The following is a 23,921-nucleotide window of genomic DNA, read 5'->3' on the forward strand; positions in this document are numbered from 1 at the left end:
CATTTATAATACCCTCCTCCTAGGATTCGTGGGGACTTGAACCCTCCCCACACCTCCTGGACACGCCCTCCCCATGCCTCTTCCTACCTTCCAGTGTCCCGCTGACTTGGTGCATTGCAGGGTCATCGTGGCCCCTTCCTACAGAAGAGAAGAACATCATAATAGTCCACCCTGTCCCTCTGCTGTCCTCTTTATGTAGATGGCTGGCTTAGACCTGGTCAGGATCCACATGGGGAGTCTAGGAGTGACTGGGCTAGGGGCAATGCATGGCTTTGGCCTGTCCCTCTCCTGTCCTTTCCATCTGTCACCAGTGCCACTTTCCATCCTATCCCCATCTCAAAACTCACCCTTGCTGGGTCTCATTGACTCTAAGCCCCACTCTGTATTCTCTTATCTGCTTGTTATGGGAAATTTTCTGTGGCTGTTGGTGGGTAGGTACATCACCCCAGCAAGTGCTAAAATGACAGTCCTTCCAAAGACAACGCCTAGCTCAAAGAGGTAGCTCTAATGGTGGAAATTTAGGCAACAGGGCTACAGGAATAATTTTGTTTTTAAATGAGGGAAGCAGGTGCTGGTCTTGATGGTTGGGGCTCATCATTGGTTAGGGTGAGGATGGCATTCAGGATGACACAGTGACATCCCTAGGACTGGGGACCTGGGCTCCTCACTTCCCAGGATGCTCACTCAGAACTCTGATCCCATCCCTCCTCCAAACCTGGGACTTACCGAGATAGGCCCAGGGAACATGTCAGATCTGAGACCAGCCGAGGTCAGGCTCTTATAGGCAGGGAGGGAAGAGGGGCCCCTGGGAGACAAAGCCCTGACTCAGCAACTGGGCCACAGAAACAAAAGCCAGCCCTGGCTGAAGAGCCAATGGCAAGCTGTCAGCAGCTCTGGCTTTAGCAGGGAGGGAATGGACCAGATCACCACCCCCAGGGATCAGCCACCAAGAAGCAGAGAGGTGGAATATTGGCCCTCATTAGCCCCGCAAGGTTCCTGACTAGACCAGGAGAATGAACACTAGACGAGGAGTCCAGAAGCATCCTTCCTAGCTATGTGAGCTTGAGCAAGTCATTTCCCCTCAATTTCTGCCTATAAAATGCAGCAGAAACAAACTATATCACAGAGTTGTTGTGAGGTTACATAACACACCTGGCACAGAGTAAACATTCAGGAAATGTCTATTCCTTTCCTCCTCTCATTCCCCTTTCTCTTCCAGTTGAAGCAATCAGGATAGGCTGCCTGTTGGAGGAGGCATTTGAACTAGACTCTGAAGGATGAAGAAGATATGTACAGAGTTATACAGAAGCAGAGGCATTCTAAGAAAAGTTCAGAGGTGGGAACTTGGGGCACGTGTACAAGAAAGAGCTGGTAGCCCAATTGGCCTGGAGCTCAGGGGACCTGAAGGGAAGTGAGGCAGGAGAAGAGGTCTAGGCCAGGGCCTGCCAAGTCCACAAAGCCCGAAGATGAATCCAGATGGCTCTGTGGGCAGCATAAAGGAGCTGTTAGTTGCAAACATGCTTTGCAAACTGTAGCACACTTGCCAAATATCCAGGACTTGTACAATTTGCTGTGTGCCTCTTGTCCCTAAACCCTGCCCTCTGAATTGGCCTATGAGGGGCCTCTTACAGCATAGGAAAAGAGCATGACTGGAAACCAGATCATCTGAGATGAAATCCAGCCCTGCTGCTTTTACCATCTGGGTAACCTGGAGGATATCTGAGTCCTGCTCATGACCTGTAAAGTGGCCACACCAGTTTCCTTTTAAGAAGGTGAAATGCAGCTCTATCAAATGCATGACTTTGGGCCAGGCGTGGTGGCTCATGCCTGTAATCCCAGCACTTGGGGAAGTCAAGGTGGGTGGATCACCTGAGGTCAGGAGTTCAAGACCAGGCTGGCCAACATGGTGAAACCCCGTCTCTACTAAAAATACAAAAATTAGCTGGGAGCAGTGGCAGGTGCCTGTAATCCCAGCTACTAGGGAGGCTGAGGCAGGCGAATTGCCTGAACCTGGGAGGCAGGGGTTGCAGTGAGCCAAGATCACACCATTGCACTCGAGCCTGGGTGACAGAGCAAGACTCCGTCTCAAAAAAAAAAAAAAAAAAAAAAAGGAATGCATGACTTTGACAAAGTGTTGGCATGAAAATTAAAGGTTAAGAATGCAACCTCTACAGCCAAACTGCGTGGGTTTGCATCCCACTCTTGCTGGCTGGGTAACTTTAGGCATGTTACTTAATCTCTCTGAGTCTCAGTTTACTTGTGTATCAAATGGGTGTAACAAGATAAGTTACAGCTAGCCTAAGAGACAGGGGTATTGTGAGGATAAATGTGAACTGCATGTGAACAGCAGCTGGAATTGCTCCTGCAACATAAAAAATTACCGTATTTCCATCATCTTCATCATCATCATTGCTAATAATAAAGATGATTACTATTAATTATTGATCAAAAAAGCAGGAGTACATAGGTTTTAAGAGCCTGGGTTCATGACTAAAGAAGATGTGAGTTCCAAGTTCATTTTGCATTTCCATTTTTATGAGAAAGTGAGCTGAGAGAGAGGAAGGAAAGGGAGTTGCTTCAGTTTCCTTATCTGTAATTGGGGTTAGTCCTAAAACTTCATCCGTATACTGAGGAGTATAGGAAAATGCAAAAAAAGAAAAGAAAAGAAATTGGCTCCATAAGACAGGGCAAAAAAGAAAAAGATATAATGAAGGATACAATAATAATAATAATGATAAATGGTCTGAGTGGAGCCACCAGCATGGTGAGCCATCCCTCTTCTCTGCCCCCACCCTCTGGCAGACAGCCCATTCCTGGCGGGGGTTTGGGGGGGGCACAGAACTGCCCCAGATGACCTGGCTTTGAAGCCTAGACTGGTGGGTGGCCCCCACCACAGGCATCTTGGCCCCAGTTCCAGTGGCTACCCCATCTTGCAGTTCCTGCCCACACCCCACCCACCAAGTCTTGGCCCAGGATGAAAGGCCAAGGAGGGGCTGGGAAGCGAGGGGGTGCTGGGTGGGTGGAGCGACAGAGGCAAAGCTGGCTCCAGGCCAGGGAGAGCTCAAGACAGAGCTGGGTTCCGTGGGGAGCCCAGACCCCCAAAGAAGAGGCAGGAGCCTATCCAGAAGTCCCCTCCATACATCCTGCCTGGGACTGGGGAGTCGACTGCAGATGACCTAGCTGAGCAGCTCCCCAGGCTCCCTCTGACCCCAGCTCTAGTGTGAGTTCCCAACGTGTGACTGCTGAAGTCACTTGTTCCACTTGGGCCTCGGTTTCTCCATTTGTGAAATGAGAGGATTGAGCCCTGTGATTTCTGGTGTCTGTTCCGCCATCCTGAGGCTTGATTGCCCCACCTTGACCTCTGTCTCTCCGTCTGTCGCTCCTTCACTGTCCAAGTCCCTTGCGCCTCTGTGTCTCCGTCTCCACCTCTCTTTGTTACTTCTCTCTATCTGCCTCCCTACTTCTCTCTCTTTGCTTTGGTTTCCCTATCTCCCCTGTACCCTACCTTTTGTTCCAATCCATCAGAACCACCATTTAGTCACCAGCTATTGACTGAGAACCCACTATGTGCTAAGCCCTACCTAGCCAGGCCCAGCTAGGTGCTGGGGCCAGTGGTGAACAAGATGTGGTGGGCATCTGGGGCTTCCCAGGGCAGGAGGCTCTGAGACAGGCAGTCATATTCCTGACCACCAGCACCGTCCCCCGGGTAAGATAACGTGGCCTGGGTAGAGGAAGGGAAGGGGTGTGGCAGGAGGGGTCACTATTGATAAGTCAGGAAAGGATGGGGTCCAATGTGTGTAAAAGGAAGAGACCCAGGTCTCCAATATCCAACCCAGCTGAGCACAGTGAGACTCGCCCATTCCCACCCCTACCTACAAAGAGGAAGTTAGGCCAGGGGGCCTCAGGCCAAGGTCAAGGCTGGACAGCAGGAGAAGGAAGCACACAGGCCCAGAGCTGGCTGGCCTGTACTGTCTCTGACCTCTCTGTGCCTTTGCTTTCCTCTTCTGTGAAATGGGCATAATGAAAGTACCAAATAAGGCAGATTGTCCTGGGGACTGACCGAGATAGCATGGGTTCAGCCTACAGTAAGCACTCTGTAAAAAACGCTGTCCATATCAAACCCACATCTGCCTTTACAAAATGCTTCTATGCTCGTTGTCACCATCTTTTCTGTGCAGCATCCAATAGGGACACGTGCCCACCTTATAATTGCAGACACAGAGGTCCCCCTAGGGGTAGAGACCTACCAAAAGCCACACAGTGTATAGTGGCTGAGTCAGGATTCAAACTCTGGTCTCCTGCCTCCCAGGGTCTTCCCTTTTCCCTGCCCCATGTTGGCAGCCAGCAGGGACCCTTTTGGGGACCCATTCCCTGGCTGGGGTTATCGAGAGAGGAGTCAGGGTAGGGTTGGAAGGTGAAGCTGCTGTGGCCAGGGTTTCTGCTGTGTGTGCTGGTCTCACAAAGGAAAGTGCTGCTGTCTGCAGTGATCCAGGCGAGGTCGGGGCCCCAGTCCCCCACTCCCTGCCCGGGTCTGCTGAGCCAGCTTCCCCTTTGTGCCACAGACTATAGGGCCTGATGTCTGCCAGACTATAAAATGGGGGGTCGGCCTCTAGTCACCCATAGCACCTGCCTGCCTGCCTGTCCTCCAGCAGGAAGTAGCAAGTCCCCAGGTAAGAGGGAACCCACAGCACAGCTGAGAGCTGAAGGGGAGGGGAAGAGAAAAGGGAGGCAGAGAGAGGGAGGCAGAGATAGCAGTGCCATGAGAGTCAGAGAGGCAGCGCTGCGGAAATAAAGACAGAGAGAAGTGGAGAGAGGAAGAAAGGCACGGGGGGGGGGGGGGGGGGGGGGAGAGAGAGAGAGAGAGAAATAAACAGAGAGAGAAGTAAAGATAATTAAAAAGAACAGATAAAGAGATAAGCAAAGATACAATGAGGGTGAGATAGTGGGGGAGAGAGGAACAGAGGGAGAGAGAGGAACAGACAGGAAGATAGGCAGAAAGAGGGAGCGAAGTAAGAAACAGATAGAGAGGCAGAGAGGGAGGAGAGGAGGAACAGAGGGAAAGGGTGAAGTGGGGAGAGAGAGAGAATGAGAACATCTCCAGGAAGGCGTGAGTCCAGCTGCCAGCCCTGGGGGAGTGTTTAAAGCCACAGATGTGGCTCAGATGTCTGGCCTCCCCGCTGGTGAACAGGGCACCCCAGAATATGCACAGCCTTCCTGGAGGAGGCTGGGGGAGGGAATCTGCTTATCCCAAATAGTTCCTCCTTACAGAATGGGTTCGGGAATCAGCTCGACCAGAGGGTCTTAATCTGTGCTAGCAGGGGGTCCTCAAATCCCTGAACACTGTCTCCAAAGTTAAAGGGGGCATTATTTTTGTCTGAGGACAAAGTTGGGGTATTCATCAAACATTCAAAGGAGTCCATGACCCCAAAGCAACAAGGAACCACTGGAATTGACCAACACCCTCTCCACGCAACGCCTACCCAGCCACAGTCCTCATTTTCAGAATCCTCGACATGCAGTAAATACATCCTCTTGGATCCTCCCGTATGCCCCAGTCCCCGGCCTGTATTTGCACCCATACACCAACCCCCTAGAGAATCCCAGAGGAAGCGGACTAGGAAAGGAGTTGGGAGCATGCATTCATTCCTTCTCTGAACAAACGTTAATTGGGCATCTCCTATGTGCCAGGTGCAGAGCAAGTGTTAGGGATGGATGGTGAATAAAGCAGATTAAGCAAACGGCAGAGCTCTTTAAGAACCCAGTTGCTGGCCCCGTTTGCTTGAGTTGAAATCAGAACCCTACCCCTTAGTAGCTTTTGGGCCTGAGCTGGGCCCCTTCCTTCTTCAGCCCCCTGCTGCTCAGGGGGGATCATGATGGCAGCTACTCCATGGGGTTAGGGTCATGGTCAGACGGGTTAATTAATGTATGTCACAGTGCCTGGCATACCTTAAGTACTCCGAAGTGGGACCTCTTGTTATTAGTGTGGGGAGGCAAATTGAAGTTGTACAAGCAAATCAGTGTGATAAGCAGTGTGGAAAATTGCAGGGGCCTAAGGAAGGACCTAGCGGGGTAATGGAGGGTGGAACAGCTGGTGGAGGGAATCGCATGGTCAAAAGCCTGGAGGAAGGATATATGCGGGATGAGTGGTCCCAGAAGGGAAGATCTTGGCTAGGGAGTGGGGATGGAACGAAAAACTTCCAGGCTTACGTTTCAGAAACAGATAGAGAGGAAACAAGCTTCAAGGAGGATAGAGAGGAAACCAGCTCCGAAGGAGGCTGAAAGCACAGGGTGTTGGGCTGTGAGGGCAGGAGGCAGTTTGGGGGTGTCATCCCTGAAGGCCAGGATTTCTTTACAGACTTTCGCAGGCGAGAACCATGTCTCAGGCTGCAAAGGCCCCGGCCTCGGCCACAGTGGCGGCGAACCCAGGGCCTGATACCAAGGGGAAGGGGGCCCCACCTGCAGGAACATCCCCTACTCCCGGCACCGCCCTGGCCCCAACAACCGTGCCTATTACCAGTGCCAAGGCGCCGGAACTGCCTCCTGGGAACTACAGGGTAAGGACCTGGGGGTGCAGTGGCTGGGTGCCTTCTCTCCTTCCCTCCCTCCTCCGCCTCCTCCTCCTCCTCCTGCTCTTCCTCTTTCACCTCTTACTCCTCCGCACCTCTTTCTCCTCCTTTTTCTTGGCTGATTTTCTCTCCTTTCTATTTACTCTCCCTTTTCTTCTTCACCTCCCCAGGCTCTCATCCTCTGTCTCTATTCTCTTTTTCCCTCATCTTGGTCTCCTCCTCCCTCCTCCTTCTGGGACACAAGTGGGGCCCAGCCAATCTGGGAGCCCATAAAATAGCCAAGGGTTCTGACATACTTGGAAAAAGTGGGGCTGGGCGCAGTGGCTCATGCCTGTAATCCCAGCACTTTGGGGGGCTGAGGCAGGTGGATCACCTGAGGTCAGGACTTCGAGACCAGCCTGGCCAACATGGTGAAACCCTGTCTCTACTAAAAATACAAAAATTAGCCAGGTGTGGTGGCGGGCACCTGTAATCCCAGCTACTCGGGAGGCTGAGGCAGGAGAATCACTTGAACCCAGGAGGCGGAGGTTGCAGTGAGCCGAGATCGTGCCACTGCATTCCGGCCTGGGCAACACAGTGAGACTCCATCAAAAAAAAAAAAAAAAAAAAGAAGAAGAAGAAGAAAAAAAGCAAAAGGGGACCTGTTGTGGAGATGTGCAATAACAACAACCAAAATGTAACACTTCACAGCTGAAGGGACACCTGGCAATCAGGCTACACCTGCACACGCACATGCTTAGAGTTCATCGAAAGCAAGAAAAAAAAAGGAGAAGAAAAGGAAGTGGGCTGGCTTAGCAGCAGGGAACAAGCTGTCCTTGGAGGCTCAGTGGGGCAGGAGGATGGCCTCAGACCCTCCTGAAAATTGCTCGAGGTGGTCTGGGCTGAAAGAGATCTTGTGGAGCAAGGTGTCCGGTCCCCTGGGATTTGGTTTGGTGCGGTTTCAACCTCAGGTGCACAGAAGTAGGCCATTTTGCAACCCCTAGTTCATGACACGCTCTCATGTGGTCTGTACGTGGCTGGCTTTTATTTATGTACCTATTTAATCATTAGTTTTATTTAATTTTTAATAATGCAACATGCACCTACAAACCCACCACCCGTATAAAAACCAGGACTTGGTTAAAAACTGTCTACCTAACTTTAAGGTGTCTCCCTTGAGCTCATCATTTTCCTCCCCAATTCCAGGAAATACCATCCTATCCTCAACTTGTGTCTCTAATCTGCTTGTTTGCTTTTGTATACAATTTTATACTTTATTCCTTTAAAACTGTATACACACATACACATGTATATTTATTTACTCGTTTTATTTATTTATTTTGAGACCAAGTTATGAGACAGGGTTTTGCCATATTATCCAGGCTGGTCTCGAACTCCTAGCCTCAGCTTCCCCAAGTGCCGGAATTACAGGTGTGAGCCACCACAACTGGCCGATTTATTTGTTTTTAACTGACCGAAATATGCAATGTGATTATTCTGGGTTTTTCTTTGTACTTTTCACTTACTATGAGATCCCTAATATCCATCCGTATTGTTGCCCATGACTGCAGGCCATTCATTCTGGCTGCTGCATGATATTTCAGAGCGTGACCATCTCTTTCCTGCTAAGCACGATTTCAGTGGTTGCCAGCTTTGCTCTCGTGAACAGAATGGCTTGGACTTTCTTATCCCTGTCTCCTGGGGCACACATACAGGAATGTCTCCTGGGTGAACAAGGGTAGAAGTGGAAGTGCTGGGTCATGGTTATATGAACCTCCTCCTCTTACAGCTGGGGAAACTGAGGCTCAAAGAAGGCAGACGATTGCCTCGGTCCATGTGAACGGAAAAGTTGTCCCAACTTGGAACAGCAAGTGGACAAGGAACCAAACACGAGGCTTAGTGAGGAGAGAAGATTAGCTCAAGTTTTCCCCTATGTTGTGGAGGGTTGGATTTGCAAGTGTCCCCTGAGCATCAGCTCTGTGGCAGGTACTGGGGCTGGGGCTGGAGATACAGAAATGGATCAACCTCAGGCCCTGCCCTGGAGGAGCCCTTGGTCTTTGGAGGGGCTGGGTAATGGGAGAGAGGGAGTGCAGAGAGAGAGGGAGACCCCAAAGCAAAACAGCAGTGACTGTGTGGTGGGTTAGTTGTGCTGCTAATGGGGAGAGAGAGCACAGTGGGGGATGCTCAACCAAGGCCGATGGGGGAGGGGGCAATCAGAGAAGGCTTCCTGGAGAAGGTGGCGTCTGAGCCTAAAACAGAATGTCAAGCCTGGAATGAGTTAGCGAACTTCAGTTAGGCTGTGGAAGCTCTAAGCTGGAGATGTGTGGTGGAGAAGGCATTCCAGGTAGGAGGAACAGCATAAAGAAAGTCCCAAAAGGGAGGTTCATAAGTTCCTACTGATGGTGCAGATCTTAGCTTCAGAATTAGGGCATGAGGCCAGGTGCAATGGCTCACACCTGTAATCCCAACACTTCGGGAAGCCAAGGCAGGCCAATCACTTGAGCTCAGGAATTCGAGACTAGCCTGGGCAACATGGCCAAATCCTGTGTCTACAAAAAATAGCTGGGCATGGTGGTGTGTGCCGGTAATCCCAACTACTCAGGAGGCTGAGGTGGAAGGATCGCTTGAGCCTGGGAGGCAGAGGTTGCAGTAAGCCATGATTGTGCCACTGCACTTCAGCTGGGGCGACAGAGTGAGACTCGGATCTAACAACAACAGCAACAACAACAACAACAACAACAACAACAAACAGTAAAGAATTGGGGAATGGGAGGACAGGATCATTTCACAAACCGTGGCTCATCATATTTTTACGTGACTCCTGCACTGCCTGCCTTTATTTATATAGATAATGAAGTTTTTACTCCCCCTCACTCTGCCCTCGGCATGGGGGTTTCTCTCCTGCAGCTGGTGGTCTTCGAACAGGAAAACTTCCAGGGCCGTCGGGGAGAATTCTCGGGGGAGTGCTTGAACCTGGGAGACCGTGGCTTCGACCGTGTGCGCAGCATCATTGTCTCCTCGGGACCGTGAGTGCTAGGCGGAGGAGGGGCACACTCTCTGCCACAGTGAAATGACCACACAACAGTAGCTGCCATTTCTCCAGCATCTGCTCTGTGCCTGCGGCCGTGCGTGCTCCTGGCACATACGTTATTTCCAATCCTCGTATCAAACTGGAGAGGGAGGAATTGTTCTCAATCTCATTTTACAGATGAGGAAACTGAGGCTCAGAGAGGTGATCCAATTAGCATAAGACCACACTGGCAGTAAGCCATGATTCTGGGCTCTGGAGAAACGCTGCTTCTACTGTAGCAAAAACTCTAGCCCATCACTGAGGGCAGAGAGAGGCCAAAGAGTGAAGTGTCCACTCACTGTCCCCTTTCCTGGGCGTCCAGCTGCCTGGCAGTGATGATAAGCATCTGTGGAGCACCCACCAGGTGCCAGGCACTGACTCGGGACCACACCTAGATGATTCACAGTGCTGTAGGAGGGAGGGGCTATTCTTATGCCCACTTGACAGATGGGAGGACTGAGGCTCAGAGGGGGTAAGTCTCTTGCCCAAGGTCACCTATCCGTAAGTGGCACAGCCAGGATTCAACTCAGGTTGATTGAGTTCATTCCTAAAGCTCTTAATCACCATGCTTCACTGCCTGTTCCTGTCTCTGTGGGCGTCTCTGGGCCTTAGTGACTCCCATATAAAACAGGGAGCGTCATCCTTGGGCAGAGTGTTTGCCCTATGTCAAGCCTGGTGTGCTGAGGTCACGGTAGAGGGGCAACCCCAGGACAAGATCCGCGTGGCTCGTTGGCTCTTGTCTCCCCACTTTGAAAGCCTGCAAGGGTTCCAGTCATCCTGTATTCTGAGCCCATTCTGAGATGGGCTTTGAGGTCAGACAAGCCTGGGTTTGAGTCCTGACTTCCCCTGTTTGCCCTGTGTCCAAGCCTCAGTTTCCTCATCTTTGAAGTGGGGAAAATCATGGCCCTCACCACTCCTCACAGGATTATGTTGAGGTCTGAGGGAGATCATGCAGCTTGGGCCTGTCACCTTGTGGGCACCCAGACACGGCAGGTGACTCTGATGGTCATGTACCCACCTCCCTGCCCTGTGCATTTAGCCAACTTATCCTGGAGCCTACCCAGGACCATTTCTACCTCCTGCACCCACTGCACCCTCCGTGTGGTCAACGCAGCCTCAGCTCCACCCTCAGCGCCAAAAACCCAGCTGGAAGCAGAAGCTACCGGATGTGGCCAGCTTGGGTTTTCAGGCTTTTTTTGGTACCAGTGACTCAAACCCAGAGTATTTCTCCTCAAACAAAGATGCAGCTGGTGTCTGACGTGTGCCTTGGGGCTGTGCCTGATGGGCATGGAAATGGGCCTGTGGTCTGGGGGCCTGGGTCTGTGTGGGTGCTGGCAGGGCCATGGGAAAAAAAGAATGAAGAGGGTGAGGTAGGCATGGGGAAAGTGAGGAGCCCTGCCTGCCTGAAAACCAGGAGACTACAGCCTGACACCTGACACCATCACATGACCTTAGGCTGGGGACTGAACCCCTCTTAGCCTCAGTTTCCATATCTTATAACTTAAAATTCCTGCCCTACCCTCTCTCCTTGCTTGCAGGTTTAAATGAGCCATAGGAGATAAGAAAAGGCATAGATGTAAACATTTAAAATTTAGATCCTCACTGTTCCTGCTCAAGAAGATAGAGGAGATTTTAGGGGGACCTTTGGCATGGTGGCAAGACCACATCAGTGTCTGTTCTTCCATAAGCCTAGACCTCCAGTTCCCTTCTGCATTTAATCATGAACAGTATTAATTTGGAGGCTTACTCTGTGCTGTATCTGTTCCATGCATCCCCTCTTTTAGGCCCTCATAATCTCCCAACAAGGTAGATGCAACAAAGTAGATGTATCATTTCTTCTCTGCTACTAAAGCTTAGCAAGCCTAAGTGCTGCCCAAATTCATGCAGCAAATAATCAGCAAGCTTGGATTAGGACTCAAGTGTGTCTGTTTCTAGGGTCTGTCCTCTTAACTCCTGCATGAAACCACCTTCCAAGGCTCCCTTCTTATTCACCCATGCATCTAGCCACCCATTTATTCATCATCCATCTATTTACCCATGCATCTACCCATTCATCTATCGATCTATCCATACATATATCCATTCTCCATTTATACATACATACCCCCGTATGTTCTCCATCCCCCACCCATCCATCTATAAATCTATCCATCTACCCACCCATCCATCTACCCATCTACCTATCCATCCATTCAACCATCCCTTCATCCATTCCTTTATCCATGCATTCATTCATCCATCCGTCTACCCATCCACCTATCCATCCATTCAACCATCCCTTCATCCACCCATTCATCTGTCCATCCATCCATCCATCCATCCATCCATCCATCCATCCATCCACCTATTCTCCCATTTATTTCTCTTCTACTCCAGACCAGACAGGGCTGAGGCAAATTCAACTCTATTCTGGGAAGACAAACATATCTTTAATTTATCCCAATGTGGTTAACTCATCTCTCAGATAAAGACCTGAGGCTCCTCTGATGTATTCTCCCTCGGCCCACGGTGATAGACCCTCATCCTCATCTCCTTCTGGGGAGAGCAGGGTCCCACTAGCCCCCTGGGAGAAGGTGCTAGTGTCAGTGTCCCCTCATCCCTCTCTTGTTCCCTGAGAACTCTTGAACATACAGGGAGCAAAAGTCAAGGAGTTCCTTAGTCTCAGCTTTCTCATCTATGGAATGGGGATTGTCTTATCCACCCCACCTGCACTGCCATAATCCCTGGTCCCTCTGACACAAGCTCACTTCTTATCCTTAATCAGTCTTCACTGGGAAAGCCAGGTAAATCTTCCATCTAATTTCAAACCTCTAATTAGTCCTTGTAAGGAACCTAGCACCCTCATATGCATTATCACATTAAATTATCACAGGTATCTGAGGGTAGATATTACCATCATTCCCTTCCTATTGCCCCGTACTAGTTACTGAGTGTCTCCTGAATGCCAGGCCAGTCTTTACCCAGCAAGGATGCAAACACCTGTATCAATTTTTCCCTTACCCCTGTACCTCCAAGATTGTCGTTCATTTAACATATTTCATTTAAAATGATCCTGCTAAACACAAATAAACGCATTTTTAAAGAACCTTTAGGCCGGGCGCGGTGGCTCAAGCCTGTAATCCCAGCACTTTGGGAGGCCGAGACGGGCGGATCACAAGGTCAGGAGATCGAGACCAGCCTGGCTAATACGGTGAAACCCCGTCTCTACTAAAAAATACAAAAAACTAGCCGGGTGAGGTGGCGGGCGCCTGTAGTCCCAGCTACTCGGGAGGCTGAGGCAGGAGAATGGCATAGACCCGGGAGGCGGAGCTTGCAGTGAGCTGAGATGCGGCCACTGCACTCCAGCCTGGGCGACAGAGCGAGACTCCGTCTCAAAAAAAAAAAAAAAAAAAGAACCTTTACACCACTTTTTATCAATGGAAGGCTAATATTATTTCCTATAAGTCAAAGGTATCCATACAAAATTAACAATAAACACAAAAGTGGTGTTATTATGTTGCTATTACACCATTGTCTGCTGGAGATTCTGGGCTAGTGGCCTTTTCTCCCTTTGTTACAAAAGAAAAAAAAAGGAGAGATTAGTAAGTGTTAAAAGCACATTAACATCAAACAGAGACTTTCTCCTAGCTGGAGTCAAGTTTAAAATGTCTACGTGTTCCTCGGCTCCAAGTCCTGATAGTACTTGAAGCATGTATGAACCCTACATCTAGAGAAACAGTGTGCTCAGATAATCACACATATTTATCTCACTCAATCCTTCACCAGCTCCAAGAAAATAGGCATATGAGTATAGATGAGAAAAAGGCTGAGAGAGGTAGTTACTTGCCCATAGTCACACAGCCTGTAAGTGTCATAGCCTAAAATCAAACCCAGACATGTTCAGCCCCCTTTGGACTTTCCTACTGGCCTCAAGGCTGCCTTGCCAGGGGAGAGAGAAAGGCAAGTAGGGAGTGGGGGCTTCTACTAACCATTTGTCCCCTGTCTGCCTCATGGTCTTTCTTGTGTGCAGCTGGGTCGCCTTTGAGCAGTCCAACTTGCGTGGGGAGATGTTCATCCTGGAGAAGGGCGAGTACCCTCGCTGGGACACATGGTCGAGCAGCTACCGCAGTGATCGGCTCATGTCCTTCCGGCCCGTCAAGATGGTGAGTGGCTCTCTGGCTGGGGCTGGAGAATCAGCCAGGCGGGGCAGGGCAGGGGTAAGTCTGAGATGTGACAAGGGCAAAAAGGAGATGATGGTGGGTGAGGAGGTGTGGCAGCCTCTGAGTTGTCAAAGGACAGTGGATTCTTGAGCTCATCAATTCATCAGTGTCCTTAACACACTCGCTACATACCCAGCTAGGAATCCTGGGCAAATGGTAAACACAAAAGCTTCCAAGTCAGAGCTAAAAACTTCAGCATCTTCCTTGATTCTCTTGACATCCTTGGCTGCACATTTAGACCTTCCTGGGAGCTTTGTTTTTTTTTTTTTCTGAAGATAGGGTTTTGCTGTGTCCCGCCGGCTGGAGTGCAGTAAGGTGATCATAGCTTACTGCAGCCCTGACCTCCAGGCCTCAAGTGATCCTCCCGCCTGGGTCTCCTAAAGTGCTAGGACTACAGCTGTAAGCCACCATGCCAGGCCTGGGGAAGCTTTTCAAATTTCAGTGCCCATTCAAAACACCAAACATGTAGGTTGCAGATCATGCAATGGCTAAGAAGAGGGATATTGCAGCAGGGCATGGTGGCTCACGCCTGTAATCCCAGCACTTTGGGAGGCCGAGGTGGGCGGTGACCCAAGGTCAGGAGTTCAAGAGCAGCCTGACCAACATGGTGAAACCCTGTCTTTACTAAAAATACAAAAATTAGCTGGGCGTAGTGTCACATGCTTGTAAATCCCAGCTACTAGGGAGGCTGAGGCAGGAGAGTTGCTTGAACCCAGAGCTAGAGGTTGCAGTGAGCTGAGATCACGCTGTTGCACTCCAGCTGGGATGACAGTGTAAGACTCCATCTCAAAAAAAAAAAAAGGAAGAGGGATACTGTAGAAACACAGCTTGAACCTCTTAATAATAAGACAATATACTGAATTAGTTTCTTATAATATTTAACTAAGTCAACTTCCAGAAGATTCAAGGTCAAAATGGTGGTGATATCCCCAAGTGATTCACAGTTTTTTCCAGAATTAAGTTGATGATGAATCATGAACCAGCTACATCTTACTCACCAATGTTAGTTGCTGATGGTAACCGACTTTTGTCTTCCATGACGGGAACATTTATAAGAATTTTCATGAGTGTGCATTTGAGGCTATCAAGTGCCAACCACCAGCTGTTTTGACATCACCAAATTTATCTTAATGGATTATTCAAACAGATCATTCCCAATGCTTTTCACAGAATGTAAGACTGAATTATTTGCCTTCATGATGCACTCTCTGTAAGAATCCACAGATGTCTCTCTCAATCATTGAATGGTTCTTATATGCCAACCTATGTTAAGGGGTTTGTTTGGAAGAATGATCAACCAGGGCATTTCCAGTAGCTTCTAGAAGCTTGCTATTCAACATAATAGGAACTAGCCATATGTGGCCATTGGACATTTGAATTTTGGCTAAATGGAGATGTGTCATAAGTGTAAAATACACACTAAATTTTGAATACATAGTAAAAAAATTTTTAAAGAATGTCAACAATGCATTGATATCATTATATTGGTTACACATTGAAATTATAACATTTTAGGTATATTTATTTAAACAAAGGATGTTATTAGAAAAGTTTAGAAATCTCAAAGCCTAGACCCCACGCCAGACCAATTAGTTCTGAATCTCTGGGGCTGGGACTCCAGCACTGCTGTTTTTTCTATGCCCTCTAAGTAGTCCGTCTGTGCAGCCAGGGCTGAGATCCAATGGTCTAATTCAGGGGTGCCCAATATTTTGGCTTCCCTGGCCCACACTGGAAGAAGAATTGTCTTGGGCTACACATAAAATACACTATCACTAATGACAGCTGATGAGCTTTAAAACGATTGCAAAAAAATCTCATAATGTTTTAAGAAAGTTAATAAATTTGTGTTGGGCCACATTCAAAGCCATCCTGGGCCACATGTGGCCTGCAGGCCGCAGGTTAAACAAGCTTGGTCTAACCCTTCATCTCTCTGCCTGGCCACAGTCCTGGTCCAGGCCACCATCATCTCTGACCTGGTCAGCTTCAGCTCTCTCCGTGCTGGGTTCCCTGACTCCTTTCCAGCCGCCTGTCCTGGGAAGTTAGAGGGATCTTTTCAAAATAAAAAAATAAATAAACCTGACCATCTTCTACTTGAAACCAGGCATTTCAGTTGGCCTGTTTCTATTTTCCGTTTTTTTTTTTTTTTTTTTTTTTTTTTTTTTTTTTGAGACACAGTCTAACTCTGTCGCCCAGGCTGGAGTGCAGTGGCATGATCTGTCTCACTGCAACTTTCACCTCCCTGGGTCAAGCAATTATCCTGCCTCAGCCTCCCAAGTAGCTGGGATGATAGGTGTGCACCACCACGCCCAGATAATTTTTGTATTTTTTGTAGAGACGGGGTTTCACCATGTTGGCCAGGATGGTCTCAAACTCCTGATCTCAAGTGATCCACCCGCCTGGGCCTCCCAAAGTGCTGGGATTCCAGGCGTGAACCAATGCGCCTAACCAGTTGGCCTGTTTCTGCCAAAAGCTCTGGTTCTAGGCTCTGAGCGCAAAACTATGCATCAAACGGATTAGGTCCCTGTCTTCATGGGACTTAAGCTACCCAGGGAGGCAGCTATCAAATACCTAATCATGGAACTCCATCTACAATTGCAAACTGTGGCGAGCGCTACACAAAGGCGGTGCAATCTAACTAGGAGAGCAGAAGCAGGAACTGGGGGCTCAGGTATTGTTAGAGGTGGGAGTGGTCAGGGCGTGGTCAGGGAAGCCAGCTCCCAAAGTTTGGAAACTAACTCAGCCGTGTGAAGAGCAGATGGTAAAGCCTTCCAGGGAACAGTGTGTGCAAAACTCCTGGAGCAACGATGGACTGGTAGGACCAAGAAAAGTAAAGGTGGCCAGCAAAGCTGCAGCAGGGGAAGTGGAGGAGAGAGGGAGGCAAAATGGGAGGGGAGGTGCTGGTGGAGGCCAGGGTTTTGCAGGGTCTCATCAGTGATGGTAAGTTTAGTCTTGACGCCACTAGCAGCGGGAGCCATTGACTAACAACTTTCCCAAGGCCCTCAAGACTGTAACAGTAATAAGTAATCGTTATTACCACTGATTAAGTCCTTTTACCGCTGACTGGTAATTGCATTAAGGGCATTTGTCTTGCCATGTCCCAAAGGGTCCCCTGTGCTTCTATCCCTGCCTGACACCATGCATTTGCCTTCCTGCACCCTGGTCACACAGATATTTTCTTTGCACACTCCCACCCCCCAGCTTTTGTCTATGCCTTCTCTGCCTCAGTGCCTTCCCTCAAACCTCCTTACCTTCTCAGCATTGTGCACTCCTCCTTAACCTCCAAGGCCCCTCTCAAGTGTCACTTCTTCCATGAAGCCTTCCCTGATCTGCTCTCCTTTCCTCTGGAAGAATTAACAAGTTCTTTCTTCATCTATAATCTTCTACTGGAGTCTTTCATAGAAGGATGCACTTACATCCTGGGCTCCTCTTCCTCCTAGTGGTGGTGAATAACAGTAGATAATCACAGCGCCCATTTTTAAGCACCAACTACATACTGGGTATATTACCTGCCTTTTACGTAATCCCTACAACTGTCCTATGCGACAGGCTATGATAACATGCATTTTAAAAGCAAGGAAACTGAGACTCAGAAGTAGAAAATGACTGGCCTAAGGCCACACAGCTGGGAGTTGCTGGGGCTGGGATTTGAACCCAGGTCTGTGGGTTTGAACCCAGACGCTGAGGTTGGCATCACTCTGCTATTTCCTGTTCATCTCTTTGGCTTTTCAAACCTTTGGGCCTAAAACAGTGCATGATGACTTTTGAAAAGATGGATGATCCCTGCTCTCAGAAATAACAGACAAACTTTAAAAACAAGACACAGGGTCATGAAAGATTAAAAATAAGTGCAAGCCAGAACTGAATCATGTGCCCAAATTCAAGGGTGGGCCTGGGTTTTTTTATTTGTTTGTTTGTTTGTTTGTTGAGACAGAGTCTTGCTCTGTCACCCAGGCTGGAGTGCAGTGGTGCAATCTTGGCTCATTGCAACCTCTGCCTCCCAGGTTCAAGCGATTCTCCTGCCTCAGCCTCCTGAGTAGCTGGGACTACAGGCACGTGCCACCACGCCCGGCTAATTTTTGTTTTTTTGTTTGTATTTTTAGTAGAGATGGGGTTTCTCCATGTTGGTCAGGCTGGTCTCAAACTCCTGACCTTGTGATCTGCCCATCTCGGCCTCCCAAAGTGCTAGGATTACAGGCGTGAGCCACCGCGCCCTGCCGGGCCTGTTTTACAGCTAGCACTCAACCATGAGTTGAGCAGCCATGACAATCCCACGAACCAATAGTAACCCCGTTCTTTTTTGTTGTTGTTGTTTGAGACAGAGTCTTGCTCTGTCACCCAGGCTAGAGTACAGTGGCGCGATCTTGCCTCACTGCAACCTCTGCCTCCTGGGTAAGTGACTCACCTGCCTCAGTCTCCTGAGTAGCTGGGATTACAGGCACCTGTGACTGCACCCGGCTAATTTTTGTATTTTTAGTAGAGATGGGGTTTCACCATGTTGGCCAGGCTGGTCTCGAACTCCTGATCTCAGGTGATCTACCTGCCTCGGCCTCCCAAAGTGCTGGGATTGCAGGTGTGAGCCACCATGCCTGGCAGTAACCCTATTCTGTAGATGAACAAACGGAGGCTCTGAGGGAGGCAGAGTGAAATGTCCAAGATCACCAGTGCATAAATGTCAGAGGCAGGATTTGAACCTAGATCTGTGTTCCACCAATGTTCCACATTTCACCTGGTTTGTAAGAAGCATTTACAAAAGGGCAATTGTTTAAACTCCTGATGGCACAGGGACACTGATTGATTGGGCTTAGGAGTGAAATGTTTCTCTGACAGGTTCTGCCCCTCCCTGGCTGTGTGATGTTGATCAATAAGCTTGACCTCTCTGAGCCTTTTTGTCCCTGACCATAATTTTAAAAATAATAAATTTTTTTTTTTTGAGACAGGATCTTGCTCTGTCACCCAAGCTGGAGTACAGTAGCTCACTGCAGCCTCAACCTCATGGGCTCAAGCAATCCTCCTACCTCGGCGTTCCAAGTAGCTGAGACTATAGGCATGCGACACCATGCCTGGCAAATTAAAAAAAAAAATTTTTTAGAGATAGGATCTTGCTATGTTGCCCAGGGTGGTCTTGAACCCTTGGCCTCAAGCAATCCTCCCACCTGGGCCTCTCAAAGTGCTGGCATTACAGACATGAGCCATGGCACCCGGCCAATAAATGCATTTATTGAGCACTTGATGTATGCCAGGCATCATGCTCAGCGCTCTATATGGATGCACTCATTTCATCCTCACAAGGACCCTATGACATGGGAGTTGTCATCCCATTTTCCTTATGTCCCCTTCCAGAATAGACAGCAGTGGTCTCTGGAGAGTCCCCCAGCGGCCTGAACAGGTTCAGCTCTCTCCCTCCACACCCCGAAGGTCCCGCTAAGTTTCTTCCTTTTGTCCCATTGGTACTTCACACACCTGACCTGGCCTCTCTTTCCCCAGGACTCCCAGGAGCACAAGATCTCCCTGTTTGAAGGGGCCAACTTCAAGGGCAACACCATAGAGATCCAGGGGGACGACGCGCCCAGTCTCTGGGTCCACGGCTTCAGTGACCGCGTGGGCAGCGTGAAGGTCACCAGTGGAACGTAAGCATCACTCCTGCCAGGTCCACATCCCCCGCTTCAAGCACAGGCAGAAGCAGAGGCTGCTCTCCTTACAGGTTATAACATCAGATTCCTATAGAAGGCCGTGGCCCCTCCCACCGTCTCCCAGTGCTGGTTCCTGGGATTCAGCCAATAGAGCTTTATTCCTCTGGGGAATAGAGTCATACTTTGAGGAATTCCAGGTCAGTGTAAACAAATCAGATCTAAAGAGCTGTTAGATGGAGAAAATAGGAGCTGCTAAACCTAGTCGGGGTTGAAGGGATAATCAACTAAAAGAGCTGGCGCTGATGTGGATAGATGAGGCCGGATGCATCCAGGGACAGGGAATATTCAGGGAAATCAGGACCTTCTGGGAGAATGAACAGAATGAGTTCTGAGCAGTTCATTTGCCTCGTGAGATGGGCCCGACCCTGGTACTGACATGATAAGGAACTTGAGTGAGCCTAAACACCTCTCCGCCTCTCAGTCTCGCCAGTTAGGCAATGGGCACACAAAACTCCCTGATCTAAGAGTGCCCTTTCTGCTCTGAACGCTCAGGATCTGAAGCTATCAAAACAGAGCCCCATGACCTTATGTTATGAGAATACATGGAAGGGCCGGATCAAAGGAGTCACTTTATCCATCCCCCTGTCTCCAAATGACCATGCCGGACACCCCTGATCTCCTCTAGGTAAATGTAAGGCTCTGTCTCTCCATTCCCAGACTTGTTCTGAGCTCCTGTAACACCATCAGGGCCATGGCCTTTTTCTTGTTCCTTTCTGCCTCCCTGAAACCTATATCCCTGCCATTCAAGCCATCTGAAATATACTGAGCCTTGTCTGTGAGCCAGGCACTATGCTAGGTACACTGGGGAAAGCAGCAATGAATACAGCCAAGTTCCCACCTTGAAGGAACTTACTTGGCCTAGCAGGGGAAACCCAGATATACCTGTGAGATGGTGTCCAACAATACTAGGTAAAGAATGGGCCAGCCAGGGCAATTGTGTTGCTGGAGGTCAGAGTAGGAGAGAAGGCTTCTAGGATTTGGCTGTGTATGTTGGGGTGGAGGTCAGGTCAAAGGTTTATCTGAAGAGGCTGGAACTTACATCAGGCTTTACAATAGAGGGAGGGGGTCTGGGAGAGGCCTGGAAAGACCCTCTCAGCAAAGATAATGACAGAAGTCAGAAATTAATCACTGAGGCTAACTTCTATTGAGTGCTTACTATATACCAAGGACTGTGCTAACCACTTTAAATGAATAGCTGTTAAATCTGTATAACAAACCAAGGAGGTCGGTGCATTATCATCCCCATTTTACAGACAGTACATTGAGGCCGGGCGCGGTGGCTCAAGCCTGTAATCCCAGCACTTTGGGAGGCCGAGGCGGGCGGATCACGAGGTCAGGAGATCGAGACCATCCTGACTAACACAGTGAAACCCCGTCTCTACTAAAAATACAAAAAATTAGCCGGGCGCGGTGGCGGGCGCCTGTAGTCCTAGCTACTCGGGAGGCTGAGGCAGGAGAATGGCGTAAACCCGGGAGGCGGAGCTTGCAGTGAGCTGAGATCCGGCCACTGCACTCCAGCCTGGGTGACAGAGCAAGACTCCGTCTCAAAAAAAAAAAAAAAAAGACAGTACATTGAGGTTCTGATACCATATCCACCTAGATTCTCACAGCTAGTAAATCAATGGCAGAGCTAGGATTTGAACCCAGGTATGTTTAATACCAGAGTGCGTGTTCCCAGCTGCTACACACTGATGCACTTACCTACAAAGAAAACCAATTTTTTGAAATAACACTTCCTCTCTTTCATTTGCTTCATTGCTAACCAGTCCCTAAGTCCTATTCTTGCTTCCTTGGATTTGTTCTCTGAGCCCTGCATCATCACATTTAATGGGATGTGTATTAATATTCCTACCATGCACAGGCAACATGCTTAGCAAACAACTCGAGGTGCATTCTCCATTTGGCCCCCCACAACACTCTTAATAAAACCAGGCACCGTGACCATGCTCACTTCCTAGAAAAGGAAACCGAGGCCTATCAGAGAGGCAAAGTCCTTGCCCCAGGGCACAGAGCAGGAAGGGATACAGCCAGGACAGAGGTGAGGGATAGAGAGCAGCAGACTGCAGGGATCAATGAAGAACAGGCCGGTCTGGCGTGGGTCTGGGTGCCAGGCAACGAGGCTGGCTGTCTCCACTCTGTCCTCACTTTCCTCTCAGATGGGTTGGCTATCAGTATCCTGGCTACCGCGGGTACCAGTACCTCCTAGAGCCTGGCGACTTCCGGCACTGGAATGAGTGGGGGGCCTTCCAGCCACAGATGCAGTCCCTGCGTCGCCTGCGTGACAAGCAGTGGCACCTTGAGGGCTGCTTCCCTGTCCTGGCCACAGAGCCCCCTAAATGAGTCCACACCTCACTCTGCTACCTTGCCCCAACCCTTCTTCATGTTCAATTATTTCCCCATTTTTCCCAAGCAAATAAAATTCCCTAAAGTCAAAATGTCTCCTGGATCTGTAAACAGATGTGTGCCTTGAGGTCCCCCACCGTTACTGGGATGTGACTTCCTCGGTCTTAATAATTACAACGATCATAAAAGCAGCAAACACTGAAAAGTTCTTTCTGCCTGTTATGTGAGTCTACCAAATGTGGAGGCCGAAATGAATAAAGCCAAGTTCCTGCTGTCAAGGAGCTTGCTCCGCCCAGCAGGGGAAACCCAGATACACCTGTGAGATGCTAGCCAAGGATACTAGGTAAGACATGGTCCAGTCAGGGCATCTGTGCAGGAGGTCAGAGGAGGCAGGTTGGTTTCGGGGTCCTGAATGGATGTGTTGGGGTGGAGGACAAGCACTTGGCCTTACTCATTGTGAAGACTCATTGTGAAGGAGGTTGGTATTATACTTATTCTCATTTAGCACGTGAGGAAATTGAGGTTCAGAGAGGGGAAGTGATTTTCCCAAGGTCACACAGTTAGCAAGTCAAGACTTGAATTCAGGGTCTCTGGCTCCGGAGCCTGCACTCTTCATGACAAATCTATAGATTTTTTCAAACTCTAGCCCTTTGAGCATCTCCCTCAGGAGTTTTTGCACTGTCTGCATGCCACCTGGTCTACTTTTGACATTATTTTTATTTAAATAGACTTTTTTTTTTTCCTTAAATGCACTGATGTGTAAATAAAGCTTTATAATGCTACAAGAAGTGGAAAATCAGTATCATATACATAGAAAGCAATCACATAGGCCAGGCGTGGTGGCTCGCCCCTGTAATCCCAACACTTTGGCAGGCTGAAGTGGGTAGATCACTTGAAGTCAGGAGTTCGAGATCAGCCTGGGCGACATGGCAAAACCCGATCTCTACAAAAAATACCAAAGTTAATCGAGCATGGTGGCATATGCCTGTAGTCCCAGCTACTAGGGAGACTGAGGTGGGAGGATCACTGGAGGCTTCAGCTCAGGAATTCGAGGCTGCAGTGAGTCATGATCATGCCACTGGACTCCAACCTGGGCAGCAGAGTGAGACCCTGTCTAGAATGAAAGAAACAGAGAGAGAGAGAGAGAGAAAGAGAGAAGGAAGGAAAGGAAAGACAGAGAAAGGAAGGAAGGAAGCAGGCAATCATATAAATAAATCAAATGCAATTTAAAGAAGACCAAGTATCAAATTTCCAGCAGACACCACTGCCTGCAACCTGCTCACTCTTTGACAAAATGGGAGATTAGCCAGTGTTGAAAAGTGTGATAGAGGGCCGGGTGCAGTGGCTCACACCTGTAATCCCAGCACTTTCATTGGCCGAGGTGTGCAGATCACTTGAGGTCAGGAGTTCGAGACCACCCCAGCCAACATGGTGAAACCCTGTTTCTACAAAAAAATATAAAAAATCCAGCCAACATGGTGAAACCCTGTTTCTACAAAAAATATAAAAAATTAGCCGGGTGTGGTGGTGAGCGCCTGTAATCCCAGCTACTTGGGAGGCTGAGGCAGGAAAATCGCTTGAACCGGGAGGTAGAGGTTGCAGTGAGCTGAGATTGCGCCACTGCACTCCAGCCTGGGTGACAAAGCGAGACTCCATCTCAAAAAAAAAAAAAAAAAAAAAAATCCCAACCAAAAAAAGAAAAGTGTGAAAGATGTTTGCACCAAACTGAGACTTTTTCCTCCTTGATTTAACCAATAAATGTTGAAAAGAGCATCATTTTCTTGTGTCTGATTCAGTGTTACTCAATCCTGGGGCTGGGGTCCATCAAGAATCATCTCATTTGGAAATCTCTGCCAGACACTATTGTTTCCCAGATCAACAGTTAATATTGATTGATGTTATTAATCATTAATCTATGCAGACAGCTTGGTGGAATGGTGTGTGGGGGTTGCTATGGATATCTTCCTGGAGGAGGGAATATCTGAAGGGGGCCTTGAAAGATGGAGCAGGAGCTTGCTCGATGGAGAACAGGGGAGATGATATTCCAGGCAGAGCAAACAGCAGTGTCCCCGCT

At 49.0% G+C, this 23,921-nt stretch overlaps 1 protein-coding gene and 1 long non-coding RNA gene across 3 annotated transcripts; one reads left to right on the forward strand and one right to left on the reverse strand.

The window, feature by feature from the left end:
- Positions 1-1,157: 1,157 nt before the first annotated feature.
- Positions 1,158-17,240, reverse strand: LOC126929568 (uncharacterized). 2 transcript variants are annotated; one of them, XR_007717223.1, is made up of 3 exons: positions 17,063-17,240; positions 13,584-13,817; positions 1,158-1,270 (listed from the first exon to the last, which is right to left on the reverse strand). It is a non-coding gene; the product is annotated as an uncharacterized LOC126929568 (long non-coding RNA). The 2 variants fall into 2 exon arrangements; XR_007717224.1 differs by lacking the exon at positions 1,158-1,270 and adding an exon at positions 13,113-13,163.
- CRYBB1 (crystallin beta B1) lies at positions 4,559-21,933 on the forward strand. Its single transcript, XM_050745996.1, has 6 exons — positions 4,559-4,670; positions 6,356-6,554; positions 9,453-9,571; positions 13,625-13,757; positions 19,299-19,441; positions 21,661-21,933. Exons 2-6 carry the CDS (start codon positions 6,375-6,377, stop codon positions 21,842-21,844), a joined length of 759 nt encoding a protein of 252 aa, XP_050601953.1. The 5' UTR covers positions 4,559-4,670; positions 6,356-6,374; the 3' UTR covers positions 21,845-21,933.
- The last annotated feature ends 1,988 nt before the right edge of the window (positions 21,934-23,921 follow it).

This window comes from Macaca thibetana, chromosome 10, assembly GCF_024542745.1.
Source record: "Macaca thibetana thibetana isolate TM-01 chromosome 10, ASM2454274v1, whole genome shotgun sequence".
NCBI classification, from domain to species: domain Eukaryota; kingdom Metazoa; phylum Chordata; class Mammalia; order Primates; family Cercopithecidae; genus Macaca; species Macaca thibetana.